Genomic DNA, 18,507 nt, shown 5'->3' with positions numbered 1-18,507 from the left:
ACAGCACCTCCTCTCCTCTCCCACCCCTGGAACCTGGCATGGCCGTGAACTCAGATAGTGTTTTGGACATAAAACAACTTATTTTAAAAATGTATTGCTTTTCTGTGTCTGTGAAAACATCATGTGCTCATTGTAAAAAATATTTAGGGAATTCAGAAAAATAGAAGAAAACAAAAAACTCTCAGCATTGCTTAAGAGGCTACTGCTGTTATTTTTCTTTGTATAAATAAGAATATTTCAAGACAAATTTGGGATTGTAAATGGATGACAATTTAACTTGACAGTGTTTCAGACTCCCGCACCCCCCCCCTACAATCAGCCAAAGTTTTCTTTTTCTGAAAGAAGACAGAGGTAAAACTGGAACTTACCCACTCCTTCTGATTGAGATTGAGTGGGTCTGTTCCACTCAGCTTTTGCAGGACATGAAAAGCTGAAATAAATTCTTTAGAAAAAAGTCTCCTTTCAATCACAGATTTAGCAGAAATGTTATTACATATCTATGGTTTGAACTTGAGGTTTCTTAAAACACCATCTAGAGAGATTTTCATGTTCTGTTTGCCTGGAGCTGTACACTGGGAGCAAACCTTGGGTCAGATTCTTCACTTGTCACTGATTTGGCTCTTAGAAAATAGCCCTTCTTCTGGTAAAGAAGAGAAGACAGATTAAATTTCTAACAGTAAGGCCCCAAACCTCTCCATTTGCAGAATTAGTCTTACATTAGCACATAGGAGTACAAATTGGCCTCCCTGGGGATGGATCTATTTGCAGTTTCTCTTAGCATTTTTGGAGTAAGTCCAGGAGACTTTGGGAAAAATCTAGTACTCACTGAGTTTGAATTAACAAAGTAACATGACCCCTTTGTGGGGTTTCTTTCTCTCTTTCTTTTGCTTGATTAGGAAAGGATTTTTTTTTTTTTAATCTGTCTGACTTCGGGTGTGGCTCTCAATTTTTAGTGTTGGCCCCTGAGGAAGAGGATCCCCACCCTTGCAAATTTAGGGCAGTAGGTCTGACTGAGATGCAGGGCATTTCTTTTTTTAAACTCCAGAGATGATTTTGATGTGTAATACAGGACAAGAGTCACCAACATTGGTAGAGAATCAATATCTAAGCCATTAAAGAATTAAAACCCAGGTTATAGGTTACCAAGGACATGTTTTTCCTTAAACTTGAAGGAATGTTAGTACTTTGGATGTATTGGTTTTCTGTAGCATAATTGGCCAGTTTCACATTGCATGGGCTATTAACATGAAATTATTCTTTCTAAATATTGTATCCATATTGACATTTTTATAGTGTGACCAAGTTTCCCTATATTAATATTTCCAGTGTCTTTAATCTCCTCCCTTGGAATATCTTTGTTTCTCAAGTGCTGATTTGTCCATTTCCATGTCTTTAAGTCAGAGAGTTGGTTGATGGGCCCATAATTTTTTGGATGGCTGTGTGCTTCAAAATAGTTAGGTAGAAGTCTTTTAACACCTTTTAGATTACAAGGTATTTCTCTGCACACTAGTGGCAAGTAGTATTTTGTAACTCAAGAACTGTAGGAAGTACCAAGTGACAGTGCCTAGGACATTCTGCTGCTGTTAGGGTATACAGGGTCACTGGGCTACAGCCTCTGCCCAGGATGTAACTCCATGTCCTTGTCAAATTACGTGTTCCTATAAGAGAATTGCATTTTCAACCACAGGGTCAAATGTGCTCATAACTCTTGATCTTTTGTAAGGTGTTTCCCAAGTGGTATATTACTAACAAAGTGAAGTTTATGAATGATTTACTTACCTTGAATCTACTGTAGTTATTTTGTTTGTTCATCTTTCAGTATAACATCACACCAATTTACTCATTCCATTCTGCCTCCCTAAGTAGGGGAAAGTTTACGTACAGTAATGTCCCTGGAGTTGTATGTAAGTGCCCTTGGGAATGTGTTGGATATAGGACCATCATGAGTCACATCTACTGCTTTGGAAAAAAAGGTTTGATTTTCCATGAAACAGACTCTGGGATGGAGATTTGCACATAGGTGGTTTCCTGGGTTGGCCTTTCTGAGAGGTTCTGCATTAAAGTAAGGGGGCCAGGCCTTTATACCAGGTATTGACTGGTCATTGGATGCAGACTGCCCTCCAGGAAGGGGTGTAACCTCAGATGAGGCAGCGGTTTTTTTTTTGGCTGAGGGCCGTGCCTAGGAAGGAACTCAGCTGTGAGCCAATGGCCAGCAGCATTCTGGGCACCAGGGGGAATGAGTGACCCACTGCAGCATCTGCTACAAGAGCCAGTGATAGCATGTCTTGCCAAAAAGATTCCAGGTGTGCCGTGTGAAGCTCCAGCATTTGGCCCTCTCATCTTGTGACTCTACATCTGTTAAGATATAGACCTTCCTTTCGTATATTGATTTCTTGTTTTTTTTTTTTTCCTGTCATTCCCTAACCAGTGGTAGCAACAGGGAAGATCATTTTCATGAAAGTATTGGATTTGATCTGTTTGAGATTGACAAACATTTTAGAGTTTAGATGTTGTAATTTAAGGGCTTTTTTTTTTTTAAAAAAAGCTTAGCTTTGTGCTGTTTACATACATGGTAAAATTTTCATAATCATAATACTTTGAAACAGTTGTTCTCCCCCATAACTTACAAATGATCAAGAACCATCACAACTGGTACAGTAGCAGTGAGACCAGCGTAGCAACTCCAGTCTCTTGTTGGTGCGGGAGCCGTCACACCCCCGACTGGTCGAGTGCGCCCTGGTGGCTTCATCCTTTCATCCTCTGTGCACTAGAGCAAATCCTTCTGTAGTCATTACTGCAATACAACCTTTTAAAATTGGTGACTCTTTTGTAAAAGTCCTCTAGAAAAATACCTGAGGTATGGATTCTTGCAGTCTGCTGTACCTGCCCCTTTCCATTGTCCTCAATTATCACCTGCGTATAGCATGACAGGGGGAAACAATTTCTCCTTCAATAACAAGCTGGCATAGGAGTAACATGGCTTGTGGACATAATCAACAATTATTTGTTGAAGGGAAAAAAAAGGAAACTGGAGTGCCCCTTAAATAAAGAAAATAGAAGTATTAATCAATTATTGCATTCTTAGCCCTGGTACCAGCCCTAGGCTCTTTCCATGTATTATTTCATTCAATTCTTAATAATATACCTATTCATAGGGTAGGTATGGTTGTTTTACAGGTGAGGAAGCTGAGGTTCAGATGTACTTAGCCTGTTCACATGGTTGGTCAGGAGGCAGAACTAGGATGATCAGTGTGCATCTCTGCTCTAAGCTTCTACACTGTTCTGCATCCCTGAGGTCATGGCAGTTGGGATCAGGGAGGATGGTGACAGGGTTGCAGTGATGCTGAGGTAGAGACACTGTTTTCCAGGATGAGAGGAGAGAATTGGCGAACGGGAATGGGCCAAAGAGAGAGGGCTCCTGCCACCAGAAGTGTAACTTTTCTATACCAGAATAACTACAAACAAAGGTGTTTTCTCATGCCGTGTCACAACAGTGTCAAGAAACCAGTTCATAGCGAGTCCTGAAGGGACCGATTGAAGAAAGCAATACCTGGCATGTCTCTAAGAGCTAGATACGAGTTCAGTTTACATGAGTGTAGATTTTTCTTTGCCTTTATTCTGCTTGCATGAGGATAAGAAACATTTTTTTCTTGTAAGGAAACAAGGGAAGCCAAGTAGGTAAAGTGGGCTTCTCCACCTTACTGTAGTCAGATTATCCAAAAGAGAAAGCAGAAGGAAGCCCAGGGCTGCAAACAGTAGTCTCATCTGTGTGTGACTTTTCTTGACTGGCAGTGACTCCCTTCAGGGTGTGTTGAGGAAACTCAAGTTGTATCTGGATTGAGAGAAAGTGAGGTCTCTTTTCTTGATGAGTGAATCCGATTAGTTATAGGAGGGGACCTAGCCTGACATTAGACCAATGACTTTCCATTGTTTTTGTAGGCACGAACCCCTCTGCCTTCCAATTACACTTGCAGACTTTTTTCCTGTTTTTTATTTTTTCTGTATGGCCAACATTTCTCTCCTGATTTAACATTCTGTTACTTCTTTGCCCACAGAGAATTGCCAGCTCTTGCTCTTTTTTTCCCCACTAGAGACCCTTTTTGGCCCTCATATTTAGCCTGGCACCATTTTTGCAGTTGCTATATCCTTCTTGTGCCCTGGATTATCCTTCAGCTCTGAGATGCCTAAATGAATGGAAACATGAGTCCAGAAAAATCTTTACCCTGAATCTTGGTAGGGTCTTAATCTGTTCATACTCTCTTCAGAATGTTCAGATTATTTTCAGTTTTGAGACTGTAGCCTTGCAATGTATGACTGATGTATTTGAGTGGTGAATAATAATTTGCTTGCAACCAGTAAGTCACTAATGTCACCCAAAGCTTATTAAAACTGAATTTTATTAATAAGCAAGTTCTCTTGGGACGAAGAGTGCGGCTTACCCTAGCTTTGCGGAAGCACATCCCAAAGTGAGCTTTAGCTTGTGGATTTGGGGACAGGCAGAGGGGTGCATATGCACACTTGGCTTTCCTTCTGTTTCATACTCATATTTCTTTGTGCTACCAGGATCGTCATGACAGCCTTATCTCTCAAGTAAAGCCTGTTACCTCATCCCTAATTGCTTATCCAAAGGCAGGCGAGCTCTAATTTCTCCACATTAATAAATGGCACCGAAGAAGAACTGCTTTGTTTGCACTGGCTCACTCAGGTTAACCAGTGTAAGCCCCTGAGTGCATTAGGAAATCCTGTGCTTCTCCAGTGGCCAAGGGCAGATGATGCTCACCTCTCTCAAGAGCAGCATTTCATTTATGTACTTTTTGCTCATGGTCACAGCCCCATTCTCCTTTTCCTGATGAAAACACTAGTGACTCAGGTCAGCATTTCTCTGCCTGTGGGTACTCACTTCCCTCCACACTGGGGGGTAGGAGCAGTTGTCATGGGGGGACCACTGGCCTCCCTCATTTCAAGGCTCACTTTTTTGGCTGCCTGCTGCTCCCCTTTCTTTAGAAGCCAAGAGGCTGGCCACAGACCTTTGGACCAATTCCCGTGGTACACCCCATGTTGTAAGATGGCACTCCTGCTTCTCCTTTTTGAAGCATCATGGGAAATGGTTTTGTTGATTTTATAAGTGAATGTGAGGAGGGCAGGCTTGCGGGGGGGTCAGAAAATTCAGAGAGGCTGTCAAGTTGTGTACTGATTTTAAGGCTGTGCCCCATGGAATAGCGAGCATCTCTCATTACCACCTTGGAACATCTATAGTAATTTAAAGGGCCTATAAATATGAGCATTTTCATATATCAGAATTGTCAGCTTATTTCCTTTCTCTTTCTCTCCTCAGAATGAAATGGATGACGTGCCCTTCTTTGATATCCAACTACCTTATGAACTGGCAATCAATATATTTCAGTATCTGGACAGGAAAGAACTAGGAAGGTGTGCGCAGGTAAGCTGTCATTCACCAGTGTTCAAGATTTCTTAAGTGTACAATTGAAGTAATAGGAAGCTTCTGGAAGCTTCTGGATAACAGAAATTTACAGAATTACAGACTTAAAAGAATAAATTGGATAGCAGTTGTACTTGAAGGAAAGCAACCTTGAACTTAAAGGTTTGTGTTCCACACCACCACTTGGTGTTTATCTTTTTGTGATGGTCTGCTCTCTGGAGCTCTGTTCTCTCTGCAGTCTGAGTTAAGGCTGACCTGTGGCTGTGCGCTCAAAGCTCTGTGCTCACCCGTTATTGAGCTAGCCTGAGCTGTTAATGTCCTCACCGTTTTAAATGCAAGATGCAAGCCCTTGGTTAAATCGAGCCATTAGGTTGGGAGCTGAGTGTCAGCCTGGGGACAAAACAGTGAAGTCATGTTTTACACGTATAGTCCAAATTACCCTTTAAACACCAGAATCCTACTCAGTGAGGTGTGAGGCATGTGAGAAATGACACCCCCCGAGGGAACTGCAGATCACTGTCGCCCATCTCATGCTTACTCTGGGGCATACGCCCATGGAATGGAATGGGGGAAGATAATCGTCTAAGCCATATTTTATTGTGTACATGAGTCACAGGGGATCTTGATAAAATGTAAATTTGGATTCAGGAGGTCTGAGGCGGGACCCAGTAGTCTGCATTTCTAACCAGATGATGGCAAGGGTTTATGCCATTAAAATTGGTCTCGTTTGCTTCTTTTTGGTGAAGAGTGTATAATTTCTTGTAAGTTAAATGTATGTATGATTGCTGACCAATTGACTTTTCATGGACAACTGTGGTCCCCAGAAGGCACTGGAGTATCATTGTCCCTAACTGCCAAAAAATTACTTTGTTTAGTGGTTACCATTTCCCATCCCTGAATTGTATGATGCATTTTACACAAGTGTTGACACCTTGAAGGGAAAGGGTTTGGTAAAATTGAGTGGTACGAGAACTACATATAAAAATCCAAAGCAGCACCAAAAATGTGAAGTTAAAACTAAAAAATTAAGGCAGTTTGAGAGTGGTGACAACTATAGCCAAACATAGACTTAAAGCTTGTTACCTCTATAGCAATTCAATGAAGTCACACAACAAACAGGACAATTTAAGAGTTGCTGGTTTTACACTCTTTTTTTTTTAAGCATTTTGCTTAAATGGAAATTATTGTTCTCCTTAAATACGAATTTGAAAAAGTTTTCAATATTCTTGATTGACACAATATTAATTAAATGGCAAATTTATTTTTGATGCTGAATCTGGAAATCTTTAGGAAATGATGGAAGAAATTGTTCAAAGGCTAAAATTCACTAAAAAATTTACTGAAATGTAAACCGTGCTCAGAGCATATCAGTTGCATTAAGTAAGAGTACCTATATTGTCTTCTTTCTCTTGGAAATTGGATTTGTTATATTCTAACTTTACACATTGGCCCTGTTCCCAAGAGTTGAAAACAACGGTGTATGTAGCTAAAAAGAGTCCAACTTCTGGATTTCAGCCTGATCCTGTTGGCTCAAGTCTTGGAACAGAGTCTAATAGCTAGCTGCTTTCCACAAAGTCAGCATTAGATGATAAAATCTTTATTCTTGTTAGGGAGCTGCTGTTTAAGGAATCATTTCTTTTAACATTGCTTTTTGCTCTCCTGCTTTGTAGAGGGCCATGTGGCTTTCACATCTGCTGCTGGTTTTCTCATCCAAAGAGTTTATCAGTGAAAGATAGGATCTAGTGGAAGAAGAGATCCCTCTTTTGGTTCAATGGGGCTGCATTTCAGGGTAGATTGGTTATGCTGGTGAGATTATTCTGCAGGTGTGAACGGTTTAATTTGCAACACAGTAGTCCAATTGTCCACCAGAATTCCTTCTTTGGCAGTTCAATTTGTTTTTTTGTTTGTTTGTTTGTTTAAACATAATTTTTTGTGCAGATGTATAAGGATAGAGAATATTTTAAAACAGAGCCCCTAAAATGGCTCTCATCTATGAAGCTAGGATTTTTTTTTTTTTAGAGAGCTTTGCATGAAGATGATAATGGATGGCAATAGTTGGGAGAATTAGCTTTGTTTTTTTCAAGCATTAAAAGAAAACCACAAAGTAATAAAAATAAGTAGCATTTTCATTTGTTTCTTGTGGTGGTTTTATTTTTGAAACAGGGAAAAAGTTCTTCTGTTGAGTGGAATGTTCTGCTGTTTTATAATATTATTTTAGAGAGGACTCACTCTGTATTTCTCTTTTCTCTTTTAATCTAGCCACCTTGGGATTTTAGGGAAATTGGGCCAGTTATGTGGAGCTGGCATCATGAACTATATGTGTGCCCTTGGAGAAAACCTGTTTGCTTAGATCTTTATGCCAAATTGGTAACTAACGTAAGGAGCCCTGATTGGGGTGGACTTTTGAGATTTAATTATGCTGGTGAACTGATTTTGCTTACTTTGTCTCCTTTCTGCATCCCCTCTCTTTTTCTGCTTTGTGAGGCTTTATGCCTTCAAAACTAAAGTCTTTCTACGTTAATTTGTGATCCTTGTGTACTTTTGATGCTGACCTCTCTAGCTTCTTGCTATCTATAGTTGTCCTCTAGGGATTTAGTATCTCTGTGGGAGTATTTCTTGCTGAAATGTCTCAAAAACAGTGTGGCTTTTAGTAAGCAAAGTTATGTGTGGGCAGTTCATTGAATGGCTTTATCATTTTGCTATTTATAATTTTACGCTAATTTGTGTGTGCGTGCCCACAGGATTCCTGGCTCTTTAAAGGATAATATTTTTAGATGGATAACAATGACAAAATTGTTGATTTCAAAGTTACAAAATCATTTTGCTTTTATGAGAAGAGTAAATCTGCTGTTACACTGCAGCATGAATAACTCTGATGAGTAATGGTATTTAGTTATTTACTAATATTCGTTTTTAAAACGTAAAATAACTATAAATTCACAAGAAGTTGCAAAAAAATAGTATGGAGAGGTCCTGTGTACCCTTTCCCCTGTTTCTTCCATTGCTAACATCTCACATACTATAAAACACTATCAAAATAGGATACTAACACTGGTGCAGTCCACAGAGCTTAGTCAGATTGCATCAGTTTTACATGTACTAATTTGTGTGTATGTGTTTAGTTCCATGCACTTTATCACAGGTGGACGTTTGTGTGACCAGCCAGTAAAGATACAGAACATTTATCACAAGGATCTTCAGCAATACCCACTATGGCCATACCCACCACTACTCCTCTTTCCTTTCCTCACTCCTGGCAACCACTAATCTGTTCTTCATCTGTATAGTCTTATCTTTTTAATTTTCAGTTTTATCATATATTTTAGGAATTTTAGCTGCATAGGCAACAAGTCATGTTTTTCAAGTAAAAGCTAGAAAAAAATGTGTATAAAGAAAACAGGAAAAAGAAGGAAGATGTAGAGGTTAAAAGATTTATGATAAAATTGGTGAATAAGATGTGGTTGTTACCAAAATAAACAATTCTGGAACTGAAGCCCAGTAAATTACACTGTGATATATCAAGTTCCAAGGAAAATATGATCTTATGATCTTCCCAGATATCCAAATAGGAGCAACTAAAACCTAAGATTTTATAGCTAAAGATCTTAATGAAGTCTTTAAATGTTGGGAACCCATAGCCAACTGTGGCTGAATTGATTTTCATAGCAGAAATGATTCTGAAAATCTGTAGTTGCTGGCAGGGTTCCCTAAGTTCTTAACTTTCACCTCTGCTGCCAGACTTCTCTCTTAGGGAGATAGGTGTGTGCCTGAGACCCAAGCACCCTCAGGAGCTTCCTTTTAATTTACCAGGTTGCAGTGCTTGCCTCCTTTACAGGGAGGGAGTTGGTGAAAAGCAAAGCAACTGTAGAATAAAAGATGGGGGGCTAAATGAAGCAAGAATGGCAGAGTACTGGTACTCATTTGAACTAAGCGTGGAGGACTTGGGACTTCTTTTACTGTTCACTTCACCTTTGTGTATTTGGAGTTTTCCATTATTAATACGTTTAAAAGAAAAAAATGCAGAAAGCAAGAGAGAGTATTTAATAAGGAAGTGAGAGCCTCTTGAGGGCAGCACATGCCAGAAACTGACCTTTGAAAATAAAAGCAATCCAGTTTTTTTAAGCTGAAGACAAAAAATTGAGAACTGTCAGCACATTGGTGGTATTTAAAGCCAGGACACTGGACAAGATCACGAGGGCAGTATCACTACAGGAGGGGCATCCGCGGATTGAGCCCTGGCGCACCATGATGATTAGAGGCCAGGGGAATGAGGGGGAGACTGAGAAGGCCTGACCTGTTAGGAGAAAAGGAAACCCAGAGTGCTTAGTTCCCTGGAACCGAGGGATAGATGTTTCTAAGGAGGAAAAAGTGATCAAAGGTTTTAAGCACTGCTGTTAGCCAAGTAAGAGGAGGACTGAGAAACGACCATTGGGTTTAGCAACTTGGAGGTCACTGGTGACGTTGACCAGAGTCAGTGGCATGGTGGGGGCAAAAGTGAGTGGGTTCAAGAGCAAGTGGGAGGAAGGGAAATTGAGATAATGGGTATATAAAGAACTATCTATATGTTGTGTGTCCTCCCAAGTAGCCTGGATATATGAATGTGTGACTAGAACAATAACACTTTTTTCTCCCTGATGCAGATCTCACCGGTAAACCTAATCTAGGCAGAGTTAATAAAACTAGTTTTTGAGCCAAGGGCTTTTTTTTCTCTTTTAATGTTGCAATTCACAGTGGTACTATAAAGCAAAATGTTGGAGACACTTTTATTAGCAAATTCGCACAGCTGAGGCTCACTCAGTGGGGCTTTACTGGGCAGGGCCATTCCAATCCTGGTGTATTAAAGAAAGACCGTTGGGCCTTTAAAAAATTTAGGCTTGTAAACTTGCTAGATTTAATATGACTTAAGAAATCAAAACAATTAGATTCCCTTTTGGTGAGACTCTTTAAAATTTACTTGTGAAAGTTTATCTAGGTCTTTTTCTTGTTGAGCTTTTTCCTTCAGGATTAGAAGAAATTCATAAAGCCTGTTTTTCTTCTTTAAAAGAAAAGACAAAAAGACACCTTTCCTTTACAGTTTCCTGAAGAAATTGTTGGCATATTCTGAAGAAATTCTGAAGAAATTGTTTAATACCTAATTGTAGGTATATGCCTGATCACTTTTTGGAAGTAATTCTCACTTCTAGTTCTTATAAATCCCTCAAAGAGATTTACTGTTTGTTATCCAGGATTTAAACTTTATCCTGAATGTTATTTTCTACAGAATAAGCCCTAGAATAAGTGGTCTAGGGGTTAGTGGTGCGCATGATGCACTGAAACATCAACTTTTTATTCTCAGTTTTTCATGACCCTGTTGTACAAATTTCAGATTATGTTATTTAAAATGATTTGGCATTTTCTTTGAAGCTGATACAAAAATCTGTTTCAGCTTCCAAAGTTTTTAAGGTCTTGATATATTTGAGACTTCTTGAAAGTCTCATTGAAACATTTCTGCATTTTGAAGTGGCTGAAATTTGTATGGTTTTGTTCTCATGAAAATTCATCCAGAATGTTCAATTTAATTGGGATCTTCTTGTTTGTAATCACTGAGCATTGGATTTGGGTTTTTCTGGAATGCTGATGATTCAGTGTCTCAATCTAACAAAAAAGCAGCCGTGTAGCTAGTTTTTGGACTATAGAATTAAAAAAATTACCCCGTGTTTGGGGCCAGTCTTGGGATCCATCCTGACTGTAAAGGCAGAGACCAAACTACTTTTTCCTATAGCTTCCCAACTGTGGGAAAGCAGCCCCCAATCAGGGTACATCCGTGACATGTCGCTCACGTGCAAAGGGTATCAATTTGGGAGGATGAGGTGGAAAGTGGGTGAGAATTGCTGGCCTTAGTTCTGAGCACGTATGTTAGTTGATTGACCGGTAAGCCATACTGGTGTCCTCTCAAGTGTCTTCTGCAGAGCATTGCACTTTGGAGATAATTCTTGTGAGAGGAGTTCAGGAACCAAATAAGTTTGGGAGAATGCAGCTTCTTACATCTCCTCCTTAGAGATATGCAACCCATCTCAGTCTCTTAAAAGCTCTGAGAAGTTCTTAGGTGAAGAATCCTGCTTTGTTTAAACCAGTTTTTCCCAAATTCATGTGACCATGCAGTCTTTTTCAGTAACATATTAACACCCTGTGAAGCTGCTGTTCTACCAAACCTGTTTTAGGAAGTTCTAGTCTGTATAATGCAATAATGACTACATTTATACGATCTCTTAGCTACTCTGAGTCTTTTGTCCAGTAGGTGAATTTCTTAATTTTCACAAAATTTTACATTATATAATTTTTACCAAAAAGGATCATGTGTCCCAAAATAAGAGTAAGCTGCTCTGTGTTTAGTTATCACTTTCTGCCTTTGAGAACCCATGAGGGTCTCTGTATATTAGCCCTTATCTTCTACTTTATTCAGCCCTGAATTCCAGGGGTCTGCTCTGGAACTATTTGAGTTCTGGCCCAGCTCCATCACAGCTGATGTTGGTCTGTCCATATTTGTGCTTCATCATTGCTGAGTGCTCAGACTTACTCTGGCACAGACAGATGGACAGATACCACTCATGTCAGGGGCAGGCTCAGCTGTGGACCAAACATGCCAAAAATAAAACCACAGTGTTCTGTCTAGTTAAAACTGGTGCTCCGGAGTTATTGAGTTGTTGTCTCATTCTTTATTGCCTGACCACTTGTGATCAGATGAGGGTTGGTTTCCCTGGTGCCCTTAGGGTGAGATGGAGAAGTGTGGGATGATGGCGTGGTTAAGTGGATTTGTAACTGATGCTGTGGCCATGCCCAGGGTGGGCTGCTTAATGGATCATGTCATCCTGGGGAGAGGGCTCTGGTGGTTTGCCACTCAACCCCATCCTGGTTAACTTTTCTTTTTTAATAATTAAGATGTGAAGTCCCACAGACCATATTTTGCAGATGACTTATGTATGGGAGAAGTAGCTAATGCAACAGCTAACAGAATTGGGACTCACAGATGGTATAAGATGCTGGTGGTGGGGCTGCAGTGAGTGGAGATTTAAAATGGAGAGAAAGTTTAGAAACTTAAGAATTTAGATTAAAGTAATACTGAGGAATTAAGAAGTGGGCACTTTTTGTTTTTTTAATTGCAGTTTGTGTTTAAAAATTCTCTGAGAAGAAGGCACATAGTGGATCTGTGGCATCTTGCTGCACTGATGGACAGTGACTGCATTGGGGTACAAGTGGGGACTTGATAATATGGGTAAATGTAGTAACCACATTGTTTTTTCATGTGAAACCTTCATAAGAGTGTACATCAATCATTCCTTAATAAAATTAAAAAAAAAATCCTAAAGAATCCGCTCCAAAAATATCTGAATTCAGCAAAGTTGCAGGATACAAAATTAATACATAGAAATCTGTTGCATTCCTATACATTAAAGATGAACTAGCAGAAAGAGAAATCAGGAAAACAATTCCATTCACAATTGCATCAAAAAGACTAAAATACCTAGGAATAAACCTTACCAAGGAAATGAAAGACCTATACCCTGAAAACTACAAGACACTTTTAATAGAAATTAAAGAGGACACTAATAAATGGAAATTCATCCCATGCTCTTGGGTAGGAAGAATTAATATTGTCAAAATGGCCATTCTGCCTAAAGCAATCTACAGATTCAATGCAATTGCTATCAAAATACCAACAGCATTCTCCAACGAACTGGAACAAATAGTTCTAAAATTCGTGTGGAACTGCAAAAGACCCCAAATAGCCAAAACAATCCTGAGAAGGAAGAATAAAGCAGGGGGGATCTAGCTTCCCAACTTCAAGCTCTACTACAAAGACACAGTAATCAAGACAATTTGGTACTGGCACAAGAACAGACACATAGACCAGTGGAACAGAATAGAGAGTCTAGATATTAAGCCAAGCATATATGGTCAATTAATATACAATAAAGGAGCCATGGATATATGGTGGGGAAATGACAGCCTCTTCAACAGCTGGTGTTGGCAAAACTGGACAGCTACATGTAAGAGAATGAAACTGGATAACTTACTGTCTAACTGCATACACAAAAGTAAACTCGTAATGGATCAAAGACCTGAATGTAAGTCATAAAACCATAAAACTCTTAGAAGAAAACATAGGCAAAAATCTCTTGAATATAAACATGAACAACTTCTTCATGAACATATCTGCCTGGGCAAGGCAAACAAAAGCAAAAATAAACAAGTGGGACTACATCAAACTGAAAAGCGTCTGTACAGCAAAGGACACCATCGGTAGAACAAAAAGACATCCTACAGTATGGGAGAATATATTCATAAATGACATACCGATAAGGGGTTGACATCCAAAATATATATAAAGAGCTCACGCACCTCAACAAACAAAAAGCAAATAAGCCAATTAAAAATGAGCAGAGGTCTCTTACAACACTAAACTATGTTTTCTACCTTTATCTTGTATCTACCTACCACTTCAGCATTTTATTAAAAATAATAATAATAAAGAGAGAAATGTGGTATCCACATATAAATCAAGTATAAAAACCAAATGAGTATTCATATTTGAACTGACTGTTTAGAGTTCATAATGCATGAGCAAAAGCGAAAGTTTCTGTGATGACTCCCCTTGTACTGTTCACTATGTAACTTATTCATTATGTAAGAATTTGTTCTACATGTAAGAACTTGTTTGTTATGCCTCAGAAGATTGGAGACTGACGAAAATTAGGCTTGGGGTGGATTAATGATTGAGCATTGAGCATTGACTCCCCTATACAGAATTTTATTGTCGTTAACAACCATTTGATCAATAAATACGAGAGATGCCCTCACAAAAAAAAAAAAAAAAAAAAAAAAAAAAAGGACAGACTTCCAATGGTAAAATAAATAAGTAACCGGGATGTAATGTATAGCATAAGGAATATAGTCAAGATATTGTAACAGCTTGGTAGGGTGATAGCTGGAACCTAGAATTATGTATATAAAAGTTCTACCACTGTGTTGTACACTCGAAACTAATGTAATATAATACTGTGCGTCAACTACCCTTCAATGAAAAATAATTATTTAAAAAAAAAAAAAATGAGCAGAGGATCTGAACAGCCACTTCTCCAAAGAAGAAATTCAGATGGCCAACAGGCACATGAAAAGATGCTCCACATCACTAATCATCAGAGAAATGCAACTTAAAACCACAATGAGATATTACCTCACACCTGTTAGGATGGCCACCATCTAAAAGACAAACAACAACAAATGTTGGCCAGGATGTGGAGAAAGGGGAACCCTCCTACACTGCTGGTGGGAATGTAAATTAGTTCAACCATTGTTAGAGCAGTATGGAGGTGCCTCAAAAAACTAAAAATAGAAATACCATTTGACCCAGGAATTCCACTTCTAGGAATTTACCCAAGAATGCAGAAGCCCAGTTTGAAAAAGACACATGCACCCCAGTGTTTATCGCAGCACTATTTACAATAGCCAAGAAATGGAAGCAACGTAAGTGTCCATCAGTAGATGAATGGATGAAGAAGATGTGGTACATATACACAATGGAATATTATTCAGCCATAAGAAGAAAACAAATCCTACCATTTGCAACAACATGGATGGAGCTAGAGGGTATTATGTTCAGTGAAATAAGCCAGGCAGAGAAAGACAAGTACCAAATGATTTCACTCATCTGTGGAGTATAAGACCAAAGGAAAAACTGAAGGAACAAAACATCAGCAGACTCACAGAACCCAAAAATGATGAACAGTTGTTTGGTAATAGTTACCAAAGGGAAAGGAACTGGGGAGGATGGGTGGGAAGGGAGAGATAAGGGGAATAAGGGGCATTATGATTAGCACACATAATGTAGAGGGAGGGCACGGGGAAGACAGTATAGCATAGAGAAGACAAGTAGTGAATCTATAGCATCTTACTATGCTGATGAACAGTGACTGTAATGGGGTATGTGGTGGGGACTTGATAATGGGGGGAATCTAGTAACCACAATGTTGCTCATGTAATTGTGTATTAATGAAACCAAAATTTTTAAAAAGTTAAAGGAAAAAAGAAGCCAAAAAAAAAAAAAAAGTCTGAGGAGAAGATGTGGACACAGAGATGCACAGAAATTTGAAGCTTATTAGTAATATTTTATTTCTTAAGTAGAGTGATGAGTTCATGTGAATATATAATATTCTTTATATCTTATTGTTTGCCTTTAAGTGTCAACAAATTAAACAGACCCCAGAAGCTTTGGATAATTAGTTTAGTAGCCATGATGATGTACTTAACAAGTGAAGCAGCAAACTAGTGTCTGATAAAAACCCATCTGTTCTTGGTACTTGATAGCCCATATTTAGGGTATTGTTCAGTCCTGAGTCTAGGACTGAACAATGCCCTAAGGGACACTTTTGAGGAGAGACACTCTAGATGCACAAAGTTCAGAGTACATTGAGATATCATGGTTATAGAAAGCCCTATGATAACTCATTGAAGGAAATCAATAATATTTAGATTAATGAAGAAATGACTAGGAGGAAATGTGGTGGCTGTTTTTGGGCATTTGAGGAGCTGTCAGGCAGAAGGAGGAGTCGATTTTTTTCTCCAGAAGGGGAAAATCAGGGCCATAGGTGAAATCTGTTTTCCAGCCAATGGAAGGAAGCACTGTTTCACAGCTAGACTGACTTGCAGTGGATCAGATTGATTTGAGAGGTCAGCTCTTCACCAGAAGTCTCCCACTGTGCAGGGATGCTGTGAAGAGTCTGCCTGCAATGGTGAGTTGCTCCTAGTTGATCTCCAAGAGCCCTCTTAATTCTTCAGCTTCTAAACCATTAGAGACTTGAGCCATTGTGACACTTTCAGCATTACACTGTGACAGTTTAGTTCAAAAAAGTGACAGAAGCCTTATACTTTGTGCTGCCTAATCTAACCTCTGATGGTGTGGATTCCATACAAAGTATCCATGCCTACAGAGAAGGTGTGACAGTCACGTCACCTAGAGCTTTATGCCCACATATACAGCAAACGTGAAATTAAGGAAGCCAGAACTTTACTATGCCATCTGAATATTCTATTGGTCAGTATTGCTTTTGGTTGAATAAAGTATTGTAATAATGACTATTTTTAGTATAGTTTGCTTGAGATGCAAAATCAGAAATTTTGACACTGAAACAAGCTGAGCTCTTGGATTCTAATTTTTACTTTGTAAGTTTTAGGCTCTTTCTGTTGCCATGTAGCAAGTACAAATCCATTATAGGTTTAATAAAAGTTATATTATTAAAAATATAAGGAAGCTATTGGCTTCCTCATTTAAACTAATATTTGGAACAGCATAATTTCATTGTAAGGAATTTGTGTATCCTGTAGTGTTAGCAGTAGTGATCTGTAGTAGTATGTGGCATATTTGGAAAGAATTATATTTGTAGAGTACTTTCCTTGAGCTCTTTGAGATACACAACTGTTCTGTTGGTGGTGGCGTATGATTATTCACTTCTTAAAGATAAGGAAACTAAGGCCAAAGTTCATAGAATCTAGTGTTGTGAGAGATGTTTTACAATCTAACTCCAACCTTCCCCCACAAACTTCACTGAGGAGGAAAGAGGTGCAGAGAAGCTTAGTGACTTTCTTATGGTAACACAGTAGTTAGTAAAAGACCAGAACTGGAATCTGAGCTTTTTCCCCACACATCTAACTGGTTTTCTATTACATCATGCTGCCTATTGAATAATGCAGGTGAACTTGAAGACATGTTCCTGAGAAGTCATCTAATTTATCTGTATATATATCCATATCTCTATCATGTCAGGTCTCCTTGGGGAAGTTATTATATAAAGGAAACTTCTTTTGTATAGTGTAGATTCATTTTGAATATAAAGAGCTCCCTTACTATATTTTTAACCTTTAAAGTGTTTTTTGCTTTTTTTTTTTAATCTGTGAGACCTGCGTATGTTTTTTGTCCTTCAGTAATATGATGTGTCACATTGATTTTTGTATGTTAAACTTCTTGCATTCGTGGGATAAATTGCTTTTGGTTGTGATGTGTAATTCTTTCTGTATGTTTCTGGATCTAGTTTGCTAACATTTTTTGAAGATTTTTGTGTAAATTCATGAAGGATAGTGGTTTGTAGTTTTCTTGTGATGTCTGGTTTTGGTATCAGCATAATAATGGTCTCATAGAATGAGTTGAGAAGTGTTCCTTGTTCTGTTTTTTGGAAGAGTTTGTGAATGATTGATATTAATTATTTTTTTAAATATTTGGTAGAATTCATTAGTGAAGCCATGTAGGCCTGGGTTTTTCTTTGTGTGAAGTTTTTTATTACTAATTCAACCTCTTTATTTGTTATAGGTCTATTCAGATTTTCTATCTTTTCTTTTCTTGAATCAATTTCAGTACTTTGTGTCTTTCGAAGAATTTGTCCATTTTGACTCTATAGCATCTTTCCTACACTGATAAACAGTGATGCAATGGGGTGGGGTGGGGGACTTGATAATATGTATGAATGCTGAAATCACAATGTTGTTCATGTGAAACCTTCATGAGATTATGTATCAATGGTACCTTAATTTTTAAAAATGTGTCCATTTTATGCAGTTTATCTAATTTGTTGGTATGTAATTGTTCATAGTATTCCCTTATAATCCTTTTCATTTTTGTAATTGAGAGTGTAATTGAGAAAGAATTCTTGACTGCAGTAATTTGAGTCCCTCCCCACCCCCCACTTTGGTCAGTCTAACTAAAGGTTTGTCAGTTTGTTCTTTTCAAATAAGCAATTTTTATTTCCTTCATTTTCTCTATTTTTTTCTTCTCTATTGCACGTATTTCTGTTGTAATCTTCGTTTTCTTCATTCTGCCTGCTTTGGTTTAGTTTTCTTTTTCTAGTTTTTTAAAGTGGAAGGTTATAGGTTATTGATTTGAGATCTTTTGAAACAAAGGAGTTTATGGTTATAAATTTCCCTATAAGCACTTGCTTTAACCATGTCTCATAAGTTTTGTATGTTTTCATTTTCTCTCATTGCAAAGTGTTTTCTAGTTTCTTTTTCAATTTCTTTGATCCATTGGTTTTTAGAAGTGT

General features: G+C 38.4%; 1 protein-coding gene across 2 annotated transcripts in view; it reads left to right on the top strand.

Annotated features, from left to right (window-relative positions):
- Window positions 1-18,507, top strand: part of FBXW8 (F-box and WD repeat domain containing 8) — a 128,460-nt gene that overhangs the window by 14,932 nt on the left and 95,021 nt on the right. For both annotated transcript variants that reach the window (XM_036929516.2, XM_036929517.2), the window contains exon 2: window positions 5,336-5,440. In XM_036929516.2, coding sequence (XP_036785411.1) covers window positions 5,336-5,440 — 105 coding nt within the window. The remainder of the gene's footprint in view (window positions 1-5,335; window positions 5,441-18,507) is intronic.

The sequence above is a fragment of the Manis pentadactyla genome, chromosome 14, assembly GCF_030020395.1.
Source record: "Manis pentadactyla isolate mManPen7 chromosome 14, mManPen7.hap1, whole genome shotgun sequence".
Classification (NCBI taxonomy): domain Eukaryota; kingdom Metazoa; phylum Chordata; class Mammalia; order Pholidota; family Manidae; genus Manis; species Manis pentadactyla.
This window is presented reverse-complemented; position numbering and strand designations above follow the sequence as displayed.